This window comes from Phragmites australis, chromosome 22 (genome assembly GCF_958298935.1).
Source record: "Phragmites australis chromosome 22, lpPhrAust1.1, whole genome shotgun sequence".
Taxonomy (NCBI): Eukaryota; Viridiplantae; Streptophyta; class Magnoliopsida; order Poales; family Poaceae; genus Phragmites; species Phragmites australis.
The window spans coordinates 21,503,768-21,522,880 of record NC_084942.1 but is presented as its reverse complement, the minus strand read 5'-3'; the positions used below and the strand labels follow the sequence as shown (position 1 = coordinate 21,522,880).

Here is a 19,113-nt window from a genome sequence, read left to right as displayed (position 1 = left end):
ATTCTCTCACGTAAAAATTTTCACTTCCCCACAAATAGCAATGTGAAGCTAAATATAGCTGCTCAATACTCCCATTCTTTTAGATGCTTAAGATTTACACTTGTATTTATACAACAACGCAGGAAAGCTTAGCTGAAGCTTCAGTGGCAGCACATACCATGTTACCGTATCAGAACTTTATGAGCAATACACGTCATATCACCGAAGCCACACATGCATGATAAGCATATCACTGCAACCAATTCCACCATGTCTACTGCACAAACAAGATTCCACTGAACTGTTCAGTCTAAACATACAAACTGCCCCTGAAACAACACCCAGGACAAAGAGTATCAGGGGCAGTGCAGCATCAGGCAGAACTAAACTAGGCACAAGAGAAAAAGGCACCATCTCAGGGCCACGTTTGCTTAGAAACATCTATCACACAGACCACATTTTGTTATAGTAGCCACACTGCATCAAGAGGTTACCTTACAAAAGTGCACTTGCATTGTGCAAAAGGCATCACTAGGAGCTCCAGTTTCAGTTTCCAGTGCCACTCCTACATAATACATACTGCAGAAACCACACCTGTTGTGCATTCTACATGCCAACTCTTAGGAGGATATAATACAATGCACCAAACAAGAACTTAGCCCACCAGAACAAACCGGTCGTCAAACTTCCTGATGACATGGACAGTCATCGTCACCCTCTTCGCATCTTTCATCAGTTCAAAGACGCAGATGTCACCCTCGCGAAGCTTGTTTTCAATCACAAACTTGGAAAAGTTGTAGTTTCGGATACCCCGGGCATCACGTGCGCAATAGTACTTGACACACCACTTGTCTTTCCCACTTGGCCTACGAAGTGTGATCTCGTGCAGCCTACTGTCAAGGTGATCAGCAACAAATCGACTGGGGAAGATCTGCGCAACATCTGTAGTGTCAGTAATTCTCCTAGATTCAGATTAGGATCAACAAAATTCACATATTATGGTGTAGATACCGATACCATGGTCCATATAATATATACATGCTAATATGCACCAAAATTAGTGTTAGTTAGAGGTGCACTAAGATTAGTAATAACTCAAGCATTTCAGTATGTAAGGGATATTAGACATTGTCAGATAGCATTGTTGCCACCAGAATCGTACAGATTGATTGTTTCAGTCTCTCAGATAATGCTTCAGCACTCCCAAACAAAAACTTCACAAATGTTGAAGCAAAACATTTTTTTATTAGTGGGGGCAAATCTGTATAAATGTTCCTTTTTTTTGGATGAGAAGGGGCAGGAGCTCTGCTGCGGTACTTATTCTAATTACATGAATATGTGCACACCTTCCTTCTGATTTCTATTGACAAACTAAAATGCTCAGCTACATGCTTATCTTCTATGAGCTAACTATTAAATAGCCTGCATTAATGGATAGACTCACCAGAAAGTTGTTCTTGCGTCGAACATGGCTCATCTGCAGAACAGTCACAAATGCTGGATTGTCTGATCGGATGGAAGCCAAGCTGATTATTTCCTCTTTTTCCTCATCACTTAGCCGATTGGCAATCCTTGAGTAGTAGTAGTTGGAGTTAGCATATTCGTCATCACCATCCTCTTCGCCAATTGGCTCACGCTTGACATGATCGTTGCTACTGTTCAGAGGTTTAGGCTGTTGCCCTGTGAAGATAATAATGTACATTATGTATATCAGCTTATATATATATATATATATATATATTGAAAATGATCTATGAAAATACATTATCAATGTTTGATGATGTATAGTTTCAGGTGTATGTGCTAACTGACTGTACCAGGCCAAGACCTAAGAAGATGAATATATTAAACGATCTCACATATTAGTTACTCGTGTAGTTATCAAACACTGCTAGTGTCATGCTGTAAACTTGTAGTAATTCTTACTTACTCAGTTCCTTGCCACTAGACTTCTTTGAAGTAGAGGCATAGTCAGGGGATCCAATCAGCTGCGACGGCATAGTAGTATCTTCAGAATCACTCACAGAGTAGTGCTCAACTTGTTGACCCTGATCTGCCATATCATTGGAACATTTGCACATATTAGGACCGATCCTGTTGCCAAACAGAGAATACACTTTCTCGCAGCCACTCTCTTCAAAGATCAGGACATCAAAGGAAGAGTTGCCATTGCATGTGAAGATAAGGAGGTCATTCTCCTGCAACTCATGAGCCTTGACAAAATCCTCCCATCCTGACATGAGGAACAGCTCATCGGCATGCTTGTCTACGCCGACATGCCATGTTTCACCGCTGGGCACTTTCAGGTCAAACCCTTTGGTGATCTGCTTAATGAAGTCTTTTGTGAACTTCTCCGGTATGCTCTGACCAAAAAATGGCAGCTCATTACTGAAATGGTTAATTCTCAGACGGTGATACTGTAGTAATTAATTAATGCAATTATTTTCTTGATAATCATTAATCAACTAATAACTGCTATCTTAAAGAGTAAATGAGACTTGGCAAGTGGACATCAGAGTAAGACCATGTTTCTTATTGAGTTACAATACATCTGCACTCCAATAAGTGTCTGTAACAATCATACTTAGGCGAATATATAAGACTAAAACCGATATGTGCCTTTTACTCTTTTCAGTAACATATCGCTACTTCACCACTCACAGGGTTAGCATAAGTACTCACCACAATCACAAGTTTCAAGGAGCTACATGATGCACAACTTGTATAATGAAGGTACCTTCATTCTATTGTACCTGTCGCTACACATTGACACGGTCTTCTTTAACTATTACCTCTTCTTTTACTACATGTTAGCAAAATATGTAAGAAAAATATGAAATGGATGTAACTGTGATGAAAAATGTAGTAATATCATTTGCACTTGATGAATCGAATAGCTTTATGCGTAATGGTGCTTGGTGGTCAAAACTAAGTTTAACTGCATGCTTTTTAAAAGGACATCTTTTGGGGGCAGTAGTTATTGAGAATTAGGTAACTGGGATAACTAGATCGTCTCGCTTAGCCCCGACACTTACAATGCCCCGGGCAAAATCTCCAGTCATGACCTTGGAGAAGCGGATCTTCCTCATCTCCATGTGCTCCTAGTAGTAATGCTCTTGCCACTTCGTGCAGCTCTCACAACCCTTCTGAACCATCTACCATGCAGCAAAAGAAAACCGTCACAGCACAAATACTTCACAAGATCATACGACTCTACACCGAGAGAGAGATCTTGACCATGCTCTTGTTGCAGTCTGAGCTTCCGAGGTGAAGGTGAAGGTGAAGGTGAAGCTGGCCTCCTCTTCTTGATGTTAACGAGAGAGAGGGTGTGAGTTTTGATGAGGGTGCGGTGAGAGGAGAGTGGATACATTCAAAGCCTTACTGAGATTTCATCTAGAAGTCCAGTTGAAACCAGTGGACCAGGTGTTCATGGGCCTGTGTCAATGGGAGGTGGGGTCAATGCAGCAGGTTCACTAGCGCTGGTGTGTGTTTCATGGTCTCATCTTGAAGAGCGGTGATGGGAAAGATAGGCAGTAAGTGGAGTGAACCAGTGAACAAGATTTATTTCATTCCTTTTTGTTGGCTTGTGAACTGAACAGTGAAAACATCATTCGGTTCAGTTGCTTGCAGCATCCAGTTGTTTCAAGAAGCACCCTGTGAGAAATGGTTTGCAACATCCAGTTGTTTCAAAAAGCACCCTGTGAGAAATGGTTGCAGTAAAAGACAAATGTAAGTTTGTATAGTGATTTCCTGTTTCAGTATTGTTCTTTGAGCTACTTCTATATGTTCAGTAATATTTCAAGTTATAGAAGGATCTTCTCTGATCTTTAAAAATGTTAGAGTGATATTAAATGTTAGTATGCGTTGTGAGATGCTTTAGTCCTTACCTAAAGCTCTCACTGGTTTATACAAAAATGACGGTTCTCCTACATACATCCTTGAAACTGCAAGGCAAAAAAAAATACTTGGGTAAATAACCAAAACTTTATTACAACAGTAGGCATGTAAGCAAGTGACAAAAAACCCTATTACTTCGGTAATGTTGTTCATTTTATTGAAGCGGAACAAGATAGTGGAGGAGCAACTCTTCCTTGCTGCTACAAATCGGCAGAACAAATAGTCAGAATGATCCACACAAACATGCTGCGCTAGGTGTTGCGCCAGACATGAAGAAAGCCACGAAACAGTACTCTCGACTTCTAGAAACACGGGATCTAATCCAATAAGTTTTGCACACAGCGCATCCAGAATCTGCAAGGAGTGTACATAGGATAGCTCATCAGCAAACTGGAAATGCTAATGCTAGACTGGTGTTCATGACCATAAACTTCACACCCCACATCATCTTCAATGGACTAATGATATGTGTGAAATTATTTGTTGGACTACAAAAGGGTGACTCTTCTGAGAGCGCTGACCATACATGGTATTATTAACTTGTAAGCCCCATTTAGGATTTAGTGATTGTGGAGCAGGTGCAAAAAAGATCAAGCAAAAGGGCCAATTAAACAGAAATTACAGTACCACTGAAATATGTAGGGTAACAGCAGTCTCTACTCATTATCTAAAAAAAAATGCAGTCTCTACTAGGAACGAAATTTCTTAGCACTACAAGTGATCCTCCAACCCCCGCAGTACTCATGATTTTTGGATCAAATAAATCAAAGAAGGGAGCCCAAAAGTTAAAAGCATTTCAAAGAACTCGAACAAATTCTGTAAAATTTATGTCATCAGATACCATATCTTCTAAGAATGCATATTGGAAGTTCCAAAAAATCATGTACCAAGACAACAGGAAGCAAAGTACGCAGGTAAGGATGCATGCATGCATGCAGGGCAGTAGTCCTCACTGATCCAGGAAGATAGGAGTCTTCTTACTTTTGCGGCTTTGCCAACCAGCTCGACGGAGCTTACACTTCCACAAGAAGCAGCCTCAATGATACTGAAAACGAAATGTGCAAAGGCACTGACAGAGATCCAAGTTAGCCGAGAAAAACGTGTTTTAAGAGTATATTTGATAAAACTCTTAGAGCAGCTTTTCTACTTGAATCAAAAGTAGCTATGTCAAACAGTAGCTTTTAGCTTTTAACTTAGAGGAGTGATTCTCTGAATGAACTATAAGCTGTAGAGCTGAAAAAAAATAATTTCTCCTGATTCACTTCCCGCACAGAATCACTTCTTTCGTATAGTTTATTATAAAAAATCACTATAGAATCATTTTTAGCTACAAAATTATTTCCACATAAAATCACTCTCCGTAAAAAAATTGAATAAAAAAAAACTCTACAAAACAGATCTAAAATATTAAAACGAATTGCAATTTGTTTCCATCTTGCAGCTTCACTTTGCCGTCCACATCGTGGCTTTGCTCTTCTTTCAAAAGAGAAAAAAAAAAAACAGTGGCAGCGCCGAAGTCTCAGAGACAGTGAAGGCGCTCCCTGGCACTGCACTGCTGCAGTATCCTTGCAAAGATTTTCCACAATCTCTCTGACGGCTGAACTGACAGAACTGAACAAGGCGTCATGAGAAATCAGCCAGATCTAGTCTAATCAAGGAGCAAGAATCAACCAACCAACCGGGGCTTCCTGCCATCGACCGCCCTGGGCGAGGTCTCGCCTCCTCGCCGGATTGCCTCCGCCGCTTTGGAGAGATCCTCCACGGTACTATACCGATATTGAAATATAAGATCGAATCTACATGTTAATTACTATTACTATACCGTACAGTACTGCAAAGAATTTATATCCCTCCTGCCACCCATCAATGATGGTGACCGTCTATCCTCTCCCGAATCAACGTCTAGTTGCCACAAAGGGACCCGTCGGTGAGGAGTTAGCAGCAAGGGCTCCACTCAGGGGCGAAGCTACAGGGGGGGCCGGGGTGGGCCGGGCCTCCATCCGATTTTGGAATCCCCTAAGCCCAGCCCACACAACTACACAAGCCATTTGGTCATAGGCTTCACTGGCTTGTCCCCCCCCAACCTCAAATCCTTCACTGGCTTGTCCCCCTCAACCTCAAATCCTGGCTTCGCCCCTGGCTCCACTGCTCGGGGACGGGGAGTTCTTCCCAGCTAGAGCTAGCAACTGGGTGGGCAGGTCGGGTCCTCATAGATTTTACACTTGGCGGGGTGAGAGAAAATTTTGCCCCGCAAGGTTATGGGTTGGTGCCCAATTAATGGTCGGGTCGAGAGTGAGGGTAAATTTTTACCCACTGTTACCTGATAAAGCTCAGCCCGGCCTGCCTAGGCCTCGCCACCACCGGCTCTTGCCTGCCTCCTGGTCGTCGCTCGCACGTCCCCGATCGTTGCTCACCCACACCGACGCTCCCGCCTTGGCTCCTAGGAGCCACAATACCGTCCCGCCAGCCTCAATAGTCAATGCCCTCATCTCCTTAGGCACCAGCAGGTTTTAGATTCTCGCTAGGTTCAGAGCTAAGGCATTTTTTAAAGTTTGGTTTTTTTTATTTGGGTTTCAAGTCAGATACGTTCTTGATGCACCCAACTTCGACCCGCCTCATTACCCGGCCTATTCCCATCCATCAACATGGATGGACCGACGATTTAGGCCATCCAAATAGGCTGTAGAGAAGTCCAAGCCCGCCCGCCTGGCTCATGAAGCGCATCATTCACCAATTTAGCGGGCCAGGTTGGATGATTGGGCCAGCCCATCAAGAGATTTCTGGACCCCTTCCTAAAAGCGGAAGACGACGTGCCATCTGGCTATCTGATTATTACACGGGATGTTGGACAGTGGATAATCTTTGCAAATTATTCAAACTCGAAACCTGTTTATCTCGCAAATCGGGTCGTTTTGAAAAACAGTTGAACTATAGTGTTGCACAATCCATGCAACAAAACAAGATACATATTGAATATATTTAGATTTCTAAAAAAAAAAATCAGCAATTCGAGTGTATTATTTTAACTATTCACGTGTATTCTTTCAACGAAACGCATACAAAATGTCGAGCATATTCTTGCAGATTGTAGAAATAGGTTTCGTAAACTGTCATATCAAAAGCCTTTCGAATTGTTGTGTGGAAGACAAAAGGTTAAAATATGATTACCTTGAAATTGCTTATGACAACCAAACAATTTTAGGACTTGAGGTATTGAAAAAAAAAAGTGCAATTGAAATCAGTAAAATCCCTTCGTCTGTAACCCCAAAAGTTGAATTATTTAACTAAATTCTCAAGTTAGTCTGCAATAGATATCCTGCAATGTGTGAGGTCAAAACTTTTGTCATTGTTACATAACAAAGCAATTTATTACTACCTATATATATATCATTGCAACTTTATTACTACCTCTGTTTTAAATGATTGACGCTAGACTTTGCTATTCAAACGTTGATAGTATTCTTTTTGTTTACAAATGCATATACAGCTTGTTCTATGCTAGTACTACTGACTGTACTGTTTAAAAATAATATCTCATCTTAATATGCCATAAATAAGCAACATATTGGGATAAAATGGGTCCTCGAAAGTTCATCAGATTCAGAGTTTCATGCAGGAGACTGAAACACCAGTAACTTATGAGTCAGCATGGAAACTAGGATAAGCTTAGCCACAGTGAATGGGCATTTCTAAGCACTGCCATTTTTTTCACAAAAAGCATCAGCATGAACAGCTAGGTTTGCTGCCGATCAACTACACTGCTGTTTTCCGAATGATGTGGACGATCATCGTAATCTGCTTCTTGTCTTTAATCAGCCGAAAGTGGCAGATGTCGCCTAGTTTCAGTCTGTTGTCTTCCACAAATTGCCTCCAGCCTCGACCAAGGGCATGTCTTCTACCCTTGAGTGCAGCTTCCCATGTATGGTCCTTGTTGGGAAGCCGAAGCCTCATAGCCTGGTTACATCTTGCATACTCCGAACCGAATTGCTGATTGCATATGGAAGATGTAAGTTTCAGTTATAATATACGCAAAGAAACAGGTTGCAGTGAATTGATCAAAGAGAACTTTGCTCTGTAATTTCACCCACCAAAAAAAAGTCACATGTTGTAAGTTGTGGCCACCAGGTCAACAGGGAAATAATCTTTTCAAGAAGTGAATTGTCATTTTTCTTTTACTCCTAACACTGACAAAAAGAAATGGCGACTCACCAGAATGCACGACCTGCAGGTAATGTTGCTATTCTGCATGACGATGACACAAATGGGGATCTCAGACTGAATAGCTCGAACTTCCTGGTCTACTTTACTCTTCTGCTGATCATTTAGAGAGGTGAATCGCGGTAACATGTATGGAGGCATAGGAACTCCATGCCTAGGGCTCCTGGCGTAAGGGACATATCCTGCAGAGAAGCCCCAATCACAAACATGGCCATCAAAACTAAATGTAAAGGACATTCCAAATGTGCTCCACGGAACTAAATGTAAAGGACATTCCAAATGCTTCATCTATAACCTGGTGGCTGTGGGCAGCGGCTTTCTTCAAGAGGATGAAATATCAATACCACTCCATTCCTGCTCCTCGATGGTTGAAATATGCAGATATCACCTTCCTGCAAATTATTGTCACGAATGAAGTCCATCCAGCCAGTAGAAAGAGCGAAGCAACCATCAGTGTTAATGTCCAAATCGATGGTCCATCTCTTGCTACCATCAAGCTGAGAAAGTTTGATGGTCCCATTTTCGTCTACGAGGTGTTTCATGCCATAATTCTTGGAGATGGCCTATCACAAAGACACACAAAGGCATGTGAGGGACGGTTGGCTGTTTGACGGGCCTTGCATCTGAAAGTCAAAGTGAAGCACAGGATTTATACTGGTTCAGGGCCATGAGGCACCTTATGTCACCCTTGTGAATGTATTGTATTATGTGCGAATGAGTTGCCCTTATGTAAGGGTTACATGGAGTATTTATAAGCCATGAGCATAGCCATCTACAAAAGACATTCCTACCCTTGAGACTAAAATGTTGACCAGGGGTATTAATTTCTGCTACAACATTTGTGGTGTTTTAGCCATCTGCAGGCTTCACTTCATCAGGCATCGTCAGGTGCACGCCAGCGTCTGGATAGTTATCTCCAACAAGAACTGTATTATTTTACAAGCTTTGATTCATGTGGGTGAAGACGCAAGACTCAAGATGCACAACTCAGGCAGATTCTAAATGAACAAGTTCAAATCATACAAAGGAAGTTACACCCTACGGACTGCATAAGAGAAATTTAGAACGTACCAGAAATCCACCAGCCACACTTGTCTTATCCATGGCTGTGATGTAAAATGGGTTTTTAGGTTGAATTTTCTGCTGAAGGGAAATAACTTTAGCTTTCTGCTCGCTCGTCATATTGCACCCTGTTGGTAAGACAATGCACGACTTGATTGACTTCTGGAAGCCACCTGAATTCATGGGTTCCTGAATGCCTTCAGAAGATGAGACACTTTCAGCTACAAAATGCCAACCAAGAAAATCTTAGCACACAACGACGGTGCAAGCGGTGCTGAAAATGTAAGTTAAACACTTCAAACTATTTACTTGTTTTCTGTGAAGGAGTCTGTTAGACTTGTCTTTGAAGGCTTCCTGCTCTGGCTAGAGCTAGTAATGCAATGCTTTGCCAACCTTTCCCTCGTTGGTGACTGCATATGATTACCCTGAGAAACACTCCTTTCTTGCACACACAGAGTGCCATCCATCAGAACACAGGACACCTCTTTCTCACAACCACTTGGACCAAAGATTCGAACTTTGAACTGGGAGTGCCCACTATAAGCAAACACCAAGACGTCTCTCCCAGTTTAAGATCATAAGCACTGGCAAAAGTTGCCCATCCATATCCAATGACTAGATCATTCTGTTCCTTGGTAACCTTCACACCATGTTTTACCATTCGGCACTTCTAGTATGACTTCTTCAGAGATCCACCTTCTGACATTGGTCACAAACTTTTTTGGTATGGCCTGAATAAGTACGAAAATTAGATTTTTCTTTTACATAACAAGACAATAGTCATGCACGTTAAGTGAGAATGGAGGGCCAGGAACTACCGCAAGTACTAATCAATAATGACTAGTTCATTTTCATGGCTACAATTTTCTAACAACCAGGTTGATGCTGCTAATTTTACACAAAACCCGTGAGCATAAAAGTTCTTTCCTCAATATGAATATGGACTTTCTATTTGGAAAGTGTGATTCCCTTTTCTACATCATTGATCTCCAGGGAGCTAGGAGCACACATTAGAGGATAGTGTGTTCACCTTTTCTCATTAATTCCCTTCCGTACTATTGTAATCCTCTTTGGGTTCCAGTATTGAGATCAATTTATCATCGAATTGCTACCTCAGGTTGTCCATTTCACCAAAAAAAAAAAGAAACCAACCAAAGAAACTATAGAAAATATGTATTTGCGCATAAGATGACAAGAACAGTGTATACGACAGGATCTTACCACTCCATTTTTGAAATCACCAATCATAATCTTGAAAAAACGCTTCTGATCATCCATGTGGTGCCAATAATGTTGTGCAGCGCACTGCTGGCATACTGCATGAGATTTGTCCATCCTGTGACCTTTCCTACCATTTTAATTGAGACGAAGCTGTTAGAGGTATCTAATCCATGCAAACGCTCTTAAACACCCTGACTAGGCAAGTGTGACTGTATGAGGGAAATAACCCTAAGAATTCAGCTATTTTCCCAAATTATAATGGTAGATAGGCAAATATGTTGCAAAATGGCATGACGAGTTCACATGTAGAACATCATTTCCCTAAAAAAATGTATGTAGAAGATTAGCCATTTTTAGGATCCAGTGGTACTGGTCTAGATGCTGCTCTTTTGTCCCCAAAAGCAAAAGGGAGAAAAAAAGAACACGATGGCTGAATAAGAACAATTTTAGTTTGTAAGGTAATGTAAGCAACAGGAAAAAAATTCAGCCCTGACTAGTGAGCCTCCAACCTCTCATAGCACTCAACTTGTGTGTATTTAACAGGCCAAATAAATAAGAAATGGGAACTCAAATAGTTTGTAAGGTAATGTAAGCAACAGGAAAAAAATTCAACCGAAATGGGAACTCAAAAGCAAATCACGAACTTCAGGATGCATACATCCATGACCACGACAGATCAGATCACGTGATCAAGATCTAAAAAAATTGAAGAGGCCACTAACCTTTACAAGAAGTTCTACAAGTTGACGCTTATGCAGAGAAGCAGCCGCAACACCAGATGGCAACCCCGGGCACAGATATAGGGGAAGGCACCAATCATTAGTAACCACGCTGCCTACAGGTGTGCGTCCTGTACTTGCGTTCCTGTGTATCAAGATGTGTTTCCATATTTGGCACATTAACCAACGTTGGTCATCATATCTTCTACTTAAAATAGATGCAGGTAAAAGAATGGCATGATTACTAATGCTGGGAATCTAGACTTTTTTAGCATCAAAAGCTGCAAGGAATCTGCTGACACATGCTAGTTTTGTTTCTTTCTTTTACCAAGTTCAAGGAGAAACAGAAGAACATCGATATTATAGAAAGATGTAGAAGATTTTTATCTATATCTTGCGTTCAAGGCTAGTAGCCAACACCTGGATTACGAAAACAATGAAAAGAGAACAAAGCAAGAGATTACCAGGAATGTTTTTGCTAGATATCTGTTTTTGTCACAACTCAAGACTCCAAAGCAATAGTTTCAACAGTGGCAATGCAGAAATCTCAGAAATAGGGGGGGGGGGGGCAAAAGTTACAAGTTACTACCCACATTTACACTCTAGAAATTTATTTATGAGAATTAAAACCCACTATACACAAAGGAGTATAATTGATTGATAGGGAAGAAAAGAGGAACATGCCTGAACTGAACCCCGTGAGCTCTGTATAGTCCAGTGGAGACACTGCCACTGCACGGCTTCACTATCCTTGGAAAGATTTTTTTCAGCGTCTCTGAGTGTGAAATTGATTGAACAAAACAAGGCATGGCCAGTCACTCATCAGGTCAAATCAATCAGGCATGATCAGGTAAAAACCATCCAGGGCTCTCTGCCATATACCTAAAAAATAAAATGACCTTTCTCTGCTCTGAACAAAACCGAACGATTCTAGACACATGTATTAAGTTTGAAGGTATCATTTGGGAGATTTTCCAGCATCTCTGGCTGTCAAATTGAGTGGCAGTGTAAGGCATGACAAGTCAATTATCAAGTAAGAATCAACCAGGCCTGGTCAGGTAAGAATCAGCCAGGCTTTCTGTCAATGACCTTGGCCTTTTGCTTCAGGAAAACTAAGAACTAAAGATTTGAGGTACTGAATAAAAGCATTTTGAGTCAGTAAAATTCCTTCATCTGCAACCATTATTTAACTCAGTCTTCAAGCTAGCTATCTTCGTCATCCATCAAGTTGGCACAAGCATAAGCACAGTGATGGTTGCTGAATTAAATGCAATTAAAATATCTGAAAACTTCAATCACTTTCTCCTGATATTCCCACTCCCCTCACGTAATCATTGATAGGTTGGATAACATAATTACATAAGAGCAACTATGTTCGCTTTAAATACTATGATGTATGCTCTACAATTTGTACTTGAAAGGAAAATCCAAGAGATCATCAGATTCTTGAAGCATAAAAACTTATGAGTGAATTGAACAAAACTATAAGTATTGTGCCATTTGTAACACAAAACTACAAGTATTGTAAATAGTAACACAAAACTAAAGTATTGTGCACTAATTTCACATAAAACCCGATTTAATTTAGATTCACCCAAAAAATGGACTTATGTTTTTTCAAAAATCCTAAAACTTTTTGTACATGTTCTATTATCCATGTGCAACCCATTTTAATTGGACTCACCCAAAAAAGCCTATGTAGAATTTAAACTAAAATTCTCCAAAAAGATTACTTTTATAACTCTTAACAATTGTTAGAGCCTCAAATAAAATCACAAAAATATGAGAAAATTCACTAATATTCTTCTTATATGATGGACTAATTTCTAAAACTATTTCCATCTCTAGGTTATATGGTGAAAAGGTGAGTTCCTAAAAATTAATCCATCATATAAGAAAAATATTAGTGATTTTTTCCCATATTTTTAGGATTTTATTTGAGGCCCTAATTGTTAGGAGTTATAAAAGTAACCTTTTTTTAAGAACTTTAGTTTAAATTCTACACCTTTTTAGGTGAGTCCAATTAAAATAGTTTGCACATGGATTATGGAACACATGCAAAAAGTTTTAGGATTTTTGGAGAAATATAAGACCATTTTTTTAGTGAATCTAATTAAAATCGGGTTTTGTGTGCACAATACTTGTAGTTTTGTGTTACTATTCATAATACTTGTAGTTTTGTGTTACAAATGGTACAATTTGTGCAATTCACTCAAAACTTATCAACTGGACATTGACAACTTATAACCCAGATAGGATAGTAATTTGTGATGAGTTTCCAGTTTCAGATTACTAGCGCTAAAGGAAAGGGGCCAGTACCTTAACCTATACCACATTATCATGATATCACAGAGTGGATCTATGATGGGAATTCCTGATTTTCGTTTACAAGTGAAGGGGGCCATCAGAAGTCATAAACAAAGTAAACTGGAACAGTTCAAATTGGACTTACATGGACTGTCAAACGAGGTGCACAGAACAAATCTGTACTGGGTTTTCCTGATTTTGGTTTATTAGCACAAAGGGAACATTAATGGTTATATAGAACCTTCTCCATGTTACCATGAGATTATCTCCATTTCAGACAAGATCCTACGAATGTGTATGCCATGGACCAATAGTAGGACAGGTAAGAGACTTCAGGAGTACATAGAACAAATATGCTCACAGGCAGCAGAAACCGCAGCATTTGATTTAGAATACGTCTTCAGAATAAAAGTTATCAAGGCACTCAATTTTTATAATGAAGCCAAAATAATTAAACATAAAAGAGAACAACCTTTTCTGATACAAAAGAATTTTCAATTGCACAATAAAACACTCAGACAATAAACGATTTATATTCACTCATAAAGAAAAACAATGGTACTGCACACAAACTTCAAATCCAAACTGGGTGACTCTAGTTTTAAAAGACATAAACAGGTATTGAACAGATTGACTAGCATAAGATGCCAATTGCCAAGAAAATTGGAGCATAAATCCACAGCATTTGAAGTTTCTGAGCACACTTCATGAACAGAGAAGTATCAGAAGCAACCATGTGTTATCAAGGATTCATGGAATATAAAAAAAATTGCCAGGTTTAAGCAAGAACCGCACATGAGATACACCAAAATGAAATGTAACTGAAGCTGTAAAAAATTGCATGTGGACACACATCTAACCAAATAGAACTTTCACAAAGCACTAAACTATTTCATTCCCAGTGAGCTGTTTTACAAACATTGTTCAGCAGAAAAGAACTCTAGTGCTCTACTCATCGTTTAAGCAAGAACCGGACGTGAGATACACCAAAATGAAATGTAACTTAAGATGTAAAAAAACTGCATGTGAACACACATCTAACTGAATAGAACTTTCACAAAGCACTCAAACTATTTCATTCCGGTGAGCTGTTCAGTGGAAAAGAGCTTTACTCATGAGCTGCTGGTACATATTTGAGCAAACTCTACATGAAACAAAACAAGTCATATATCGAGGAACTAGGCAAAGAATAAACAAATCTGTTAAATCCACTACGATTACCCCTCAAAAACTTAAAAGACAATATATGCTTCAACAAAAGGAGAAAAACCACCTTCCTCTCCTTTGTTGTTGCTAGGTTACATGTCATGCTCAAGTTTGTCCTGAGTAGTCAGCAGCAATTGTGAGGCGCTCATTTTCAAGAAATGAATTATCTAGAAACTTGGCAACAAAAGCCCACATCTTGTAAACATCTTCAAAGTTAGTAAGGAAGCCAAGTGATGCAGTCACAACTTCAACTCTTACAGTCACCTTTTTGTTGTCTCTGCGACCATTCTTGCAAAAGGAAGCCTCAGGTATATCTAGCATGCCATTTAACTGTTTCTGGTTCATATCTACCTTTATATGACTAAGAAAACCAATGCCAACAGATATGCCATTTTTCTCAGCAATCTTCTGAACAACTTCGGCATTAACAAATGTGCCATCACTTTGCTTCACATTGAAAGCAACAGCAGCTCCCCTTTCATACTTAATCTTTGGACCGTAAATGTGGACAAGAGAGACTCCATCACCACCTTTTGAGTCTGGCAACTTCAGCTGCAACAGTGAAGTGACTAGCCAATTGATCAGGTATCTTAACCTCAGGGTAGTTCTGTTGAGCCCCATCATATCAACATGATCAATGTGCCTGCAAAATATCTCTGGTTCCCTCCTGCCCCAGTCCTGAGCATCATCATACCCATCACTTGCACAACCATCATCATTGTGAAATGTATATCCAGAAGCTTCAGCAGCATCCGAGGCCCGATTTAGCCTGTCAGCAATAATATTAGCCTCTGTGCTGAATGAAACTCTACGCCCCATGCTTAAAGCTCCATCAATCTCTTCAACACCGAAGAGTCGCCCTCCAGTAAATCTGTTGTTGCCATCCCTCCCTCCCAGCAGCCGGAATTCCCCTTCAGTCTCCCTCCTTATCGCACTTTCTTTGTGCTCTGCACCACCGTTCATAGCAAGTTGGCATTCCACCTCTTCAACCTCTGGCTCCTCTTGGATCTCACTCACCTGCCTGAAATGATTTCCCCGGCCATTCTCAAAGATTTCTTCTTCAGGCTCTTCCTTGAGGCAGTCTGCATCTTGTGACACTGACAGCACAGCTGCATCAAAGGAAATCACATGACCATCGTAAAGTGGGCTTCTCGAGATCCTGGAAGTTAAGTTTGGTGACATCCTCCTGTTACTCTTTCTTCCATTTAACCAAGAAGATGGTAACGGTGATCCCAGTTTCCCTTTCTTGAACTGACCAGACTTCTCTGACCCCAATGGACTCTGGCCAACATCAACCCAGAAAGAATTCTCTGATGAGCAGTCCTCACTGAATGCCGGACTCCTCATGACCTCACCCATAGAGATGCTGTCAGTTTCCTCAAATATGGTGCTCGCACCATCCCTATCCGAGCTGCTGTCACGACCAGGATCACTTTCAAACGTCTCTCTGACCTGAGAAGAGGTGTAAACACCAGAAAATGCTGGCAGCTGCGGCCCATTCTGGGCATTAGATGCTGGCTTTTCATCTTTGTGAATGCCGTAGTCACCTTCAAGCCCATCAAATGCATCAAATCCATCAACTGAATCACTCAGATACTGTGGAAACACAGGAACAATCCTCACCATCCCCGACGCATTACACCCATTCCTCCCCTGCAAGCTCCCAATAACTGACTTCTTGATCAGAAGGCAACCGAACCCAGTCGGGTCTGCACCAAACACCCTGTAGAATGAAGTTATAATGAAGTCTGGCCGGAACAGCGAGAGCCCCAGAGAATCCATGTCCTTGGGACCAAGTGCACCGGCATCAAGCATCACATGCCACCCATTCTGCTGCGCCAGCGCCATCCATTGGTAGGAGTACTTGGCGCCAGTCACACGAGACTGTGCAGGGAACACAAACAACCCAACCGCAGCATCCCGTCGTCGCCCCTTCTTCTTACCCACGATCTCCTTCCGCAGCTCCGTCGAGCAGAGCTTCAGTGTTGGCCACCGGAACCAGGCGGTGCGCGTCTTGGCACCCTTTGCCCGTGCGCTCTGCGCCATCCAGTTCACTGACTGGCTCTCATGGTCGAACATGGTCAGCAGCCTCCGGTTGCTCTCAAACGGGTAGCACTCAGCAAGCAGCCGGAACGCTGACCCTCGGCTCACGGTGAACACTAACGCATACTCGCTGGCCGGCACATTCAAGTACTCCAAGATGCGCTCCTTGGTGTCATTCTCCACCGTGCCGGGCTCAGCGCTGCCATAGAGTGCATGGTTGCTCAAATTGGCATTGAGCTCGTGCAGTGTGAAGGACGAGGAGGAGGAGTCCCAGCTGGAGTCGAAGAGGCCGAAGCCGCAGTAGTCTAGGCAGACCCTGCCAGCACCGGGGGCGTCGAGGTGGGAGTAATGGTCCACGCGGAGGCGGTCGACGTCGGAGGTGGAGGCATAGTCCGGGTACATGGCGAGGAAGGTGGCGATGGCGTGAGGGAGGAGCGGGAGGTCGGAGAGGGAGCGGAACGGGCCGGCGGCTGCGGCAAGGGCGGTGGCGCGCAGGAAGTCCCGCTGCGCACGCAGGCGCGCTAGGGAGCGGGAGCGGGACACGGCGGCGTCCGCGTCTGCGCCGGCGGCATCCGGCGGCGGGCAGAGGGAGCCGTCCTCCGACGCTGCGTCGAGCGCGTCGCGCAGCTGCCGTAGGAAGGAGGCCGGGTCGTCACGGTGGCCGTTGTTGCCATGGCCACCGTGCCCACCGCCCCCGCCGCCGCCGCGCCGCCGGTGGTTCTTGGCGAGGAAGACGGCGGCGCAGTGGGAGAGCGGCTTCCATAGGGAGAGATGCATGGGCCTCCCGCGAGTTCTCGGATCGAGAAACCCCCGCTCGCAGGTGAAAAAATCGCAGCTTTTCGGTGACGGTTTGGATCAACGAGCGGGTTCAGGCATGGAGTGGGGGAAACCCAGATATTTCCGTGGGAAATGGAGAGATTTTGGTGTGTTCTTGGATTAACAAGTCGGGAAAACTGCAGTTTTGGGAGGAAAAGTTGGATCTTCGGACAACCTGGCGAACCAAGAAATGTGGCTGTGGAGCTCTAGGTGTAGAAATCTGAGGTTTTCTTGGAGCGAAATGGATTTGGAGGTGGAGAAACTGCAGATTTTGGGGGTGAAAATAGGAGCTTTGGAGAGGGGGAGGGATTGGTGAGGGTTTGAAATGCAAGGACACCTTTCACCTTTGCCTTGTGTACTCTCTCCTCTCTTCTCCTCCTAGCAAAAGGTGAGGGCTTTTGCTTTTGGCTGTATCAAGAACTCAAATTTTTTAAAAAAAGAGCACAGCATCAAAGAAGGAAAAAAGAAAGCCAACAAAAACAAAAGATTTGACTCCACTTTCTTTTTCTTCAGCAGCAAGAACAATGCTAAAACCACTACTAAAACGAAATGTAACAGTTCCTGAAAATCTACAGGTGCTAGCAGAAAGAATCGAACACAGCTCGACTTCAAGATGGGGATGAAGCTCAGCTCAGATGCAGAAATCACTCACTCTCCTCCTCTCACCAAACCACTTGCAACTGTTTTCAATGTCACTAAATGCACTGCATCATGATGAGGAGGAGGAGGTTGCATTCATTTCCAAGAACTACTAGCAGCACCACCACCACCAACTTTTTTATTTGTTCTGGTCTTGTTCCTACCTCACTCTGGACTGAACTACTGACACTATTCAAGGGCAGCTGTGTGTAAGGGCCATCTTTAATGGAGTCTTCAAATTTGAGGATTCTAGTGTTACAGTAATTTGAGGTCTACTGTAGTACTGGAAATTCATCTCCAACAGATCTCTATCCAGTGATACAGTACTGCTACAGTGTTAGGGATAGGAGATACTGTAATAGTGATAGGGGATGCTGTAATAGTATTTTGAGGATAAAAATTTAAGATAGCTGTTGGAGATGATCTAAGTGTTTTAGAAGAGATTTCAAAATATATATTGAAATTCACTTGCACCTTAGCTCACATTCTCTCACTCAGGGTAGTCCGATATATTATTGTAATAGTGAAAAGACACACGAATTTTAATGTTATATTTAAAATATCTCGTGTCTTAGTAGCAGTACTATCCACCAATAGTAAAAACAAAGTGTTTGGTTTCGTAGCAGTTTTTTTCCTGGGGCTCACAGAGAGAGTGGGCTGGCTGTAAAGTTGCAGTTGCAAACAACCCCCCACCCCCACATTGAAATGCAGTGTTATTGGGTGCTTTTGCTCATGATTTTTTTCTAAAGTTTTTTCACATAGTTAAAAAAGAAAAAGTTTTGTCACAATGATCGTCTTCTTGACTGATTTCCGGAGCTGCCTCTGGACTTTTCTCTTAGTTTTATGCTACTTTTTTCTTCAGCCCCATGCTGATTTGTTTCTATAAAACAAGTTCATTTCAGTTCTAGCTCCTTATCTTTGTAACGCGGCCCACCAAAATTTAGAAAGGCATAAAGTAACTGAGTTATTTCTATTAGTTGAGTTTTTAATGTTGAGAACTACTCAT

General features: G+C 42.0%; 3 protein-coding genes across 5 annotated transcripts; all 3 read right to left on the bottom strand.

The window, feature by feature from the left end:
• Positions 1-264: 264 nt before the first annotated feature.
• Positions 265-3,814, bottom strand: LOC133904990 (B3 domain-containing protein Os12g0592300-like). Its single transcript, XM_062346664.1, has 5 exons — positions 3,217-3,814; positions 3,015-3,134; positions 1,910-2,342; positions 1,424-1,659; positions 265-910 (listed from the first exon to the last, which is right to left on the bottom strand). The coding sequence occupies exons 2-5, from the start codon at positions 3,072-3,074 to the stop codon at positions 635-637; spliced, it is 1,005 nt and encodes a 334-aa protein (XP_062202648.1). The 5' UTR covers positions 3,075-3,134; positions 3,217-3,814; the 3' UTR covers positions 265-634.
• Positions 3,815-7,316: 3,502 nt separating this feature from the next.
• Positions 7,317-11,238, bottom strand: LOC133904318 (B3 domain-containing protein LOC_Os12g40080-like). 3 transcript variants are annotated; one of them, XM_062345786.1, is made up of 7 exons: positions 11,100-11,238; positions 10,378-10,504; positions 9,466-9,887; positions 9,166-9,377; positions 8,390-8,657; positions 8,086-8,276; positions 7,317-7,863 (listed from the first exon to the last, which is right to left on the bottom strand). In XM_062345786.1, the coding sequence occupies exons 4-7, from the start codon at positions 9,337-9,339 to the stop codon at positions 7,630-7,632; spliced, it is 867 nt and encodes a 288-aa protein (XP_062201770.1). In that variant the 5' UTR covers positions 9,340-9,377; positions 9,466-9,887; positions 10,378-10,504; positions 11,100-11,238; the 3' UTR covers positions 7,317-7,629. The 3 variants fall into 3 exon arrangements, 2 of the variants coding, with proteins under 2 accessions (XP_062201770.1, XP_062201771.1); XM_062345787.1 differs by lacking the exon at positions 11,100-11,238 and having other exon boundaries at positions 7,321-7,863; positions 8,390-8,486; positions 10,378-11,093; XR_009907460.1 differs by lacking the exons at positions 7,317-7,863; positions 8,086-8,276; positions 8,390-8,657; positions 11,100-11,238 and adding an exon at positions 8,691-8,996 and having other exon boundaries at positions 10,378-11,093.
• A 3,207-nt stretch (positions 11,239-14,445) lies between these two features.
• On the bottom strand, positions 14,446-18,299 carry LOC133905032 (uncharacterized). The gene is made up of 2 exons (XM_062346723.1): positions 14,677-18,299; positions 14,446-14,547 (listed from the first exon to the last, which is right to left on the bottom strand). The coding sequence occupies exon 1, from the start codon at positions 17,427-17,429 to the stop codon at positions 14,715-14,717; it is 2,715 nt and encodes a 904-aa protein (XP_062202707.1). The 5' UTR covers positions 17,430-18,299; the 3' UTR covers positions 14,446-14,547; positions 14,677-14,714.
• Positions 18,300-19,113: the final 814 nt, after the last annotated feature.